Here is an 8,408-nt window from a genome sequence, read left to right as displayed (position 1 = left end):
CAGCAGTAGCGTGGGCGTACACACAGGGCATCTCCACGAAGAGACTCCGTCTCCTCCTGCATACGCACACACCGGCTCGACGCCATCAGCACTACCGCACAGATTATCAGAGGCACGCTCAGACGGCAGAGCAGCGACGAGAAAAAGGGGAGTATCGAAGCGAGTAGACAGGGGGGAAGGAGATATCTCACGTGTAGAGGCGCGTGTGTACCCCTGTGCCAGTGTATGAGCGACGTGTGGTCGTTTTTCATCTTCTCCCGCTTTTTTTATTTTACCTCTTAGACGGAGCCGTGGCTCTGTGTGCTGCTGTGTTGTGTTTTCACGTGGTGCTGCTGCGCGTGTATGTAGCCCACCATCAGCCGCAGCCAAACAATACAACCTCCGCACACAGACACACAAGCACGCAAGCTCAACCATCAGCACGCAGGCTCACGTAGCATCTCTGCATAGAAACACACTCTTATAGACGAATTGGCTAGGGGGAGGCGCAAGGAGGGCTGGCAGAAGCACACGCACGCAGGGAGAGAACCGCACAAGTAGCGCTTGCGTTGTTCCTTTTCTCGGTGGACGTCTCCCTTTTCCTCCATTTTCTTCGCAGTTACCTTCCCGAGCAGCACAGGATTCCGCTTGTCCGGTGCACTGCCCGTAGCAACGGGAAGAGAAGAATCCCTCAAAACCCATTGCACTACGGCATTCGAATACCCTTGCGTGATTCATGCAGCGGACGTATACGCCGGCTTCCCATTGCCTCGGTGCACGGGTGTTTGCTCACCTAGTAGCTGCACTGCGGCACCAGAGTACCCGCAGTGCAGCTGCCGTTGCGGCGAAGGAAGTGCCGTCATCGTCACTCTCTGGCGGCCCGCAGACGCTACGGATTCGCTCTCGTGCCTATGGCCCCTCTTCAGATCTCCTGAAGGGCATTCCGGAGTATGTCGCGCTAAACGTGGAGGCGACCCTTCACCCGGAAGACGCAGCGGTGCTGCGCGCCGTCCTGGGCTTCTCGATGCCGAACCTCGCCAGTGTGCGTGTTACGCCGGTACTGCCGCACGGGGTGTACGAAACCAGGGCTCCTCACTGCACCGGTGCCGCCTACCCGACTGATATCATCAGCTCCACCGAGCGAGAGGTGATGGAAAGGTGCCTGCAGGAGCAACTGACAGTGGTGGCTAACCTTGTTGTGGACCAAGTTGAGCAGCGCACCGGGCATCAGTTGGATGCCCTGCACGTGTCGTATGCGGATAAAATGAAGAGCTTCTCGGAGATTGTGCTTAATAGTATCCATGACGAGCTGCGGCAACTCCGCGTCGTGCGTGAGCGACATGGTTCCACGGAGCGAGGAATTCCCAGTGCTGCCCCTTGCCCCTCTCCAACGGCCCTCGACGTGGAGACGATAGCGCGACTGGTCAGTGCACGCGTTGCCGAGCAGCTTGCAGGAGTCAACCTAGCCACCCCACCCTTCACCACCACCACCATCACCCCGACCCCAAGCAGCGGCATAGCTCATCAACTTGCTCGTTTGGAGGCAAGCACGGCGGCGCACTTTGAGGACTTGCAGAAGCGCGTCACGATTGCAATTGAGGGCCGTGACACGCCCGCGCAGTCCTCGACGTTGGTGGATCTCCGCGCTGCCGTCGTGGAGGCGGTTCAGAAGGTGGCCGCCGAGCAGCAGGAGAGTCTCTCGAACTTGATCGGTGACCTCTTGACTGACAAAGTGGCAGCGCGTGGAAGTGGCTCCGCCGCCGCTGCCAACACGGCATTCGACATGAGGACAATCGAAGAGAGCGTCGAGAACGCCGTGCAGTCGGCCACCAATGAGCTGCGCCGCACCATCACCAGCGAGGTGAAGAAGCTTGCAAAGGCGAAGGGCACCGGCGGCGAAGTCACAGGGGGCGCCGCAGTGGACGCGGACATGGCGATTGAAATTGAAAAAGTTTTCGACGCTGTACAGTCGACGCAAAGCCGTCTTACGGCAGTGGACGAAACCGTGGGAGACGTCTTCAAAGAGCAAGCCGCCACCCAGGACGCACTGCGGGCTATGCAGGAGCTCCTGCACCGTCAACTCAACGAGCTGCGTAGCACTGTAGCCATCGCGGCTGCTGCTCCAGCTAGTGATGCCTCGGAGGCAGCTCAGCAGAGGATCGTGGAGGCATTGGAACAGCTGCGCCGCGACGTGTCGGCGACAAATGCTGCCCTGGCAATTCACCAAGGCGACACGCCGCACCAACTCATGACGGTGGCGCAGGTGGTGAGCGACAGCGTCACGGCTGCCATCCAACAACAGACGGGGGAGGCCGTGCAGTCCGCCATGTCCGCCATCCAGGAGCAGCTAGATGCGCTCCGAGAAGCCAAAGGGACTGTGTCGGTCCCTGCCCCCACACCGCCACCACCTGCCACTGCTCTCCCACTCGCGCTGCCTTCGCAGGAGGTGCTGACGGACGCCGTGGAGGCTGTGCTCTCGCCACGGTGGGCGGAGCTGTCTGTCCAAGTGGAGAAAATGAACACCGCAAACCAACTCGCCATTGAGCAGAAGCTGCTGCACATCGCCGACAGCGTGTCGACCTCCGTCGCGGCAAGTCTGCAGGCGCAGCTGGAGGAGATGCGCACTGCTGCCCAGAACCAACCACGAGCGGAGAATGGGGATGAGGAGCAGGACTCCATCAGCACCAATACGTCACCGGTCGCCACGGAGGCGCTGATGGAGAAAGTGACACACGAGCTCACGACCCTTCGCGAGGAGCTGCTGCAGGCGCTGCAGGTTCAAGTAGGTAAGACGCCGGAGGTAAACTTGACTCCCCTGTACAAGTACATTGATAGCGTCCTGGTCTTCATGAAGGAAGAACTCAGCCTTCAGGAGACAAACCTGACGGCTAAGATGACGTCGCTCGCGGAAACCGTGACGGCCGCCGTACACACGCAACAAGAGGCCGCATCATCCAGTGCCTCGCTTTCAAGACTGAAGGAAGAGGAGCAGGCTGCGAGGGAATTGGAGAAGGAAGCGGAGGCGTCGAAAGCGGCGGCTGTTGCAGATGCGCCGCCTTCAGCCGCTCCCACCGCCGCGTTGTCTGATATGGTGGAGCTTTTCTCACCGATGGGTGCCGCTCTTGAAGCTCACGCTGCCGCATTGCGCCGCCTCGAGGAACGGTTGGATGAAGTCAGCCGTACCGCCAACGTCTCGTCAGTGCTGATGCGTCTACAGGCGGCCACCGAGCAGTTCAGCAGCGCCTCTCTCGCAGTGGCCGCGGCGCAGACGTCAGAGCGAGACACATTGCAGGCGCTCTTCCAGGATCGCATCACATCCCTCGTGCAGACACTCGAGGATCGCGATGCCCAGCTCATGGAGGCCATGCGTAACACCGCCACAAGTGGTGAGATGAGGACGCAGTTGAACAACATGCAGGACGCCATCCAGTCCATGTCGCAGGCACAGAAGGAGGAGCTGCTGGCCTCGTTGCGCGAGGCTGTGTCTGGCAGCGAAAAAGAGCAGGCGCAGCGCAGCGACGCTTTGCTGGCCAGAATGGCGGCGATGCAGGAGGCGCTCCAGGAACAGAACGTGGCTGTGCAGCTTCTTCTGCCGTCTCCTGCGCTTATTGGACTCTCGGCGGAGCAGCAGCGGGCTGTGGCTCGGATTCGCACAGCTACGCGGGATCGTCTTCGCAGCGTCACTCAGCTCATCAGCAACCTCGCGTCGGCACCGGCCGGCAAGAACGCACGTGCTGCCACGAAGGCACTGCTGGACGAACTCGACGGCCTGCGCCAACTTCAGGACGAGGAGGCGGCCTTTGTGCGCGAAACCAGTGCGACTGGTGCAGGGCCAGTGACGGTGCAGTCTATCTTGCAGGCAGAGGTGCAGCGGGTGCAAGAGGAGATGCACAAGGGCATGCAGGAGCTGAGCAGCCAGGGCCATTCTCTGCAGCGTGACATCGCTACGGCGGTGCAATCGCTCGTGGCGAAGATCGAGGACGTAGAGGGCAGCACGAGCAGCCTTCCTGCCTTGGCTGACATTCAGCAACTACTGGACGCCACGGTGGTCCGCGTCACTTCTCGGCAAAGCGACGAGGGCGCCCGTGCCTCGCAGGTAGTAGAGGCAGCAGCGACCCGCTCCGCTGCGGAGTTGAGGACGACTGTGCAGACGGCGCTGGCGGAAAACGTGTCAGCTGCAGAGCAGCGTCTCATCCCCGCCTACCACGCCAAAGTGGTGTCCACGCTGCAGACGCATCTCACGACACATTCGGAGGAGATCAGGGCTGCCGTGAGCGGCGTGACGGACACCACCACAGCGGCTGTGCAGAGGATAGAAACTATCGCACGGGACATGACGAGCCGGTATTCAAGCGCGGCGCAAGAGTACGCGACGTCACAAGACGCCGTGAAGCTTCACTTGAGCAGCGGGAAACGCACGTCGTATATATCACTCTGGTGGCTCATCGTGAACCCGTTGCTGGTGTGTTTGGTGGTGCTTCTCAGCATGTACTACGTGTTTGCTTGCCTTCTTTTAGCATTCGTGCCAAAACCCTCGGAGGAGGGCAGTAGTGCAGGAGAGAGTGCGACCAGTGCAGCAGCGATGGCGGTGGCGACGGGTTCCGAACCAGTAGGGTTTTCTTCCGAGACGCCGCGCAAGGGTGGCCGCTACGTTGATCAGTACATGTAGTGCTGGTATGAGAGATGGCCGCTCGGGCGTCATTGCATAGGTAATACAAGGCGGCACCCGAGGTAGGAAGTGCCAATCAACGCGCTGTTGCTCTTCGAACGTACCACTCACGCCGACCGAGGCACCACATACGAAAAGTGGCGGCAGTTCTGCGAGCAGGAGGGTTATGTGTAGCCTCTATGGCTAGCATAGAGTGTATCATCATCTGCCTTATCTGTTGTTGTCGTTTTAGTCTCTCTCTTTCCCTCTGTGTGTGTGTGGGAGTGTGTGTGTGTGTGGGGGGGGGTGGGAATGCGCGTGAGAGGCGGGACTTACTGTGTGCGACCAGCGCCACCGTTGCGAAGAGGCGACCAGACTGTTCTACTCATGTCGCGCGCGCGTGTGTGTATGGGGATGCGCCTCTCTGTGGTGAGAGGCGTGTGAGTATTTGTGCGTGTGTCTGCGTCTCCGATATGGATGAGGCGCTATGTGCGCTACTTTGATTCCGCACACTCTCGCTTTTCTGTTTCTCTCTTTGGCATAGACTACAACTACTTCGTCATCATCCGTTCGACCCCTCCCCTCTCGACAAGAGCCATGAGACTGAAGAATCAGCACGACAGCCTCACTGAGTTTCTCAGGGCTCCGCTTGTCTATGCAGGTCTGCGTTGGTATGTCTTTTAGCGCTTTCTGCACAGCGTGCCGGGTAGAGACGCCTACGTGTCTCTCTTTCTCTTGACTCTCACCCCCGCTCGTGCTGCCTAGCTGACGGCATTTCGCACCAGCGCCACAGTCTAGGAGCGGTGGCTTTGTGTGTGAAGCAGGTGGGATAATACCATCTTTCGGAGGTGCGAACTTTGGCTCATCCCCACCAGCGGAGGATGCCGCCGTGCCCCCAGCCATCTATGGTCCCTTCGGCTCGTGATGGGTCATGTTCACGCCGCCGCCCTCCCCCGCCCGTTGTCTCATGAGTGTGCTGCGGCTCTCTTGTCGCGGCGCCGCGTACCTACACCATGAAGGACGTATGTCCACCGTGTGGCTCTCAAACAAACAATGGATCGGAGCATCGCAACTCTTCCTCTCTCTGGCATCGCCACTTTCACCCCCTTCCTCTCCCTCTCACACCGGAGGTGGGGGCGTCTTAGTGAAATCATTCATCCAGCCAACATAGACCAGAGGAGGGGACAGCAGAAGACGCACCAATAAAGGGAAAAAAAAGGGGGAGTCAAGAGGCATTTCAGTTTCCTTTTCCTGCGGTGCAGAGGAAGGAGAGCAGACCCAGCACACATTACACACCTACAGCCACACAAGCGTAGAGGCCGCTACAGCAAGTGTGGCGAGTGACAACGGTAAGAAGAGAAATTGGCGTCGTCTTGTGCTGCTCTCGCATCTTCTCTCCTCTCCCCTCGCTCGCCCTTCTCTTGACTGCCCCCGTCGGGCCTCGTGGCGTGCGCTGCTGCCTCCTCTGCTCGTCATCGCGTTGCCCCTCTTTTGGCTCTCCCTGCCAACCGTCTTGTGTCGCCGTGCGTTGGCCGCCATGTCGCGCGTCTCCATATTTGCCGGGCAGAAGCCCAAGCCGAAGGAGTCCTTTAAGTTTCTGCGGCGCGATGAGGGACGTCTGTCGTACTCGACCGCCACGGCAGAGTCACCGCCAAAGAGCGTTGCTAACGGCACCGACGGCGCCAACAGTAATCGTGAGCGCCGCGACTCCAAATCGCTACGCGAGGCTATCGCCTATGACATGCGCAACGCCAAAAGTCATGACCCGCTCGGTGAGGTGGTGGTGGCTGTCCCCCGCAAGGCACCTCCACCCACTCGCGCGGCCAGTGCACCTCCAGTCAACCCCGGCGCGTCTGGTGGAACCGAAAAGCCGGCAGCCATAGCGCCACTGCAACGACGGCCACCTACCCGTGCGGTGGGCCCGAAGAAGCCGGAGTGGGTCAACCCCGAGGTCGCATCACCGCCGCCGCCGGTTTCAACGCGCTCAGAGGTGGAACAGTCGACCGACAACTTCTTTGAGGCTTCTTATAGCGATCCATACAGCGGCGGTGCCTCAGCCCCGCCGAGTAGTATCCGTCGGGCCGCCAGCCGTGGCTCGGACACTAACGGGGCCTACTTGAGACGATATGGTGGACTCACCCCACGTAGCGCCGTCATGGGGGCACTGCACTACGCTGCTCCCCAGTATGAAGAATCGAGCGCCGCGCCATCATCTGGGCCGGACCGCAACTACTTCCGTCGACCACCCTACACCAACGACCCCATCTTGGCTTCTGGTACACCCCTGCCATCGGGCAGTCGCAGTCACGAGGAGGACGAGCTCATCGCTAGCTTAGAACAGGAGATTAAGGCCGCGCAGGAGGAGCGTAGTCACTACACGTACGCGAGACAGCAGCTAGATCGGGAAAAGCAGCGCTTTGAGTCGTACCGCTACAGCACGCAGCAGCAAATCGAGGACGAGCGCGCTGACGCCGGTGACCGCCGTTCGCGTGAACAGCGCGATGCCCAAAAGGATCGCCTCACAGAGGAGCGCTGCAAGAACGTGTCGGCGCTGCTCCTAGCAGAGCGCGAGACGAACCGGCGCTTGACGCAGGAGAACGACTCGCTGCGGGCTCAGCTTGAGGACCTAACTTCGACGATGCGCCAGACGCAGAGCATACACAAGGCGGAGGTGGGCCGCATGCGCCGCGACATCGACTCCCTGACGCGCCGCAACGCCGAGTTGCTCGCAATGGCGAAGGAGCAGCAGCTGCAGGTCCTTAAAGCCGCGTCTGCCTCGCCGGCGACGCAGCAGAGAAGCACCTCTCGCCACTCCGTCTCTTGCGATGCTTCCGCGCAGAAAGCCGCCTTACCATCGTACGAGGACAGCGATGATGAAAACGATGTAGCCGCGGCGGGCGGGCGTCAGGCGTCGCGCGAGACCCCTCCCCCCGTAATGGACTTCACTCCCCGCCCTGTTGGCGCCGAGGCGGCGGCGTGCGAGAAGCGTAATCGGCAGATGCAAGACCGCATGCAGGCCGAAGAGGAGGCAATGGAGGAGCGCAAGCGGCAACGCGAGAAGTGGAACGCAGACCGCAAGAGGGAGGCGCAGGAGAAAGAGGCGCGGCACCGGGCCGCTGTGGCCGCCGCCGCTGCCGCAACGGCGCGCCGCCAGCGTGAAGAGGAAGAACAGCGAAAGGCAGCAGCAGCAGCAGCAGCGAAGCCGGTAGATGAGCACAAGGTGTCGGGACACCCAGTTAACACGCCACGCGTGCAGTCCGGCGCGGCATCCGTCAAGCGGCGCTCCTCTGCCAACGCGCCACATCTTGTGGTGTCGTCGAAGCGGCACCATGTCCCCACTCGAGAGGAGCTGCTTGGTGACCTAGAGGATTTCCCGTCGGAAAAGCTGCCCAACGACGACGTTGTGTCGCAGACAGTCCTCGGCGACAACCCAAACAAAAGAGAGGTGCTGTACCGCAGTGGCAAGCGGGAGATCCACTACACGAACGGCACGGTGAAGGTGGTGCTGCCATCAGGGCACACGACACTGCACTTCACGAATGGTGACGTCAAGTCCACCTTCCCCTGTGGAAAGAGCACCTACTGGTACGACACGGCGCAGACGATGCACGCGCAGATGCTGGACGGCGTGCAGACCTTCGAGTTTCGTTCCACTGGGCAGACGGAGAAACACTTGCCGGACGGCACCAAAGAGATTCTGTACCCGGATGGCATCTACAAGATCGTGCGGCCCGACGGCAGCGACGAAACCTTCTACCCCAATGGGGAGTCACTGGAGTAG

General features: G+C 60.6%; 2 protein-coding genes across 2 annotated transcripts; both read left to right on the top strand.

Moving 5' to 3' along the window:
• Window positions 1–715: 715 nt before the first annotated feature.
• LPMP_131470 (hypothetical protein) lies at window positions 716–4,648 on the top strand (the record flags this gene model as incomplete). Its single annotated transcript, XM_010698925.1, has 1 exon — window positions 716–4,648. The coding sequence occupies one exon, from the start codon at window positions 716–718 to the stop codon at window positions 4,646–4,648; it is 3,933 nt and encodes a 1,310-aa protein (XP_010697227.1).
• Window positions 4,649–6,164: 1,516 nt separating this feature from the next.
• LPMP_131460 (hypothetical protein) lies at window positions 6,165–8,408 on the top strand (the record flags this gene model as incomplete). The annotated part of the gene is made up of 1 exon (XM_010698924.1): window positions 6,165–8,408. The coding sequence occupies one exon, from the start codon at window positions 6,165–6,167 to the stop codon at window positions 8,406–8,408; it is 2,244 nt and encodes a 747-aa protein (XP_010697226.1).

Source organism: Leishmania panamensis, assembly GCF_000755165.1.
Source record: "Leishmania panamensis strain MHOM/PA/94/PSC-1 chromosome 13 sequence".
Taxonomy (NCBI): domain Eukaryota; phylum Euglenozoa; class Kinetoplastea; order Trypanosomatida; family Trypanosomatidae; genus Leishmania; species Leishmania panamensis.
The sequence above is the reverse complement of the archived record's forward strand: the minus strand, read 5'-3'. Positions and strand labels throughout refer to the sequence as shown.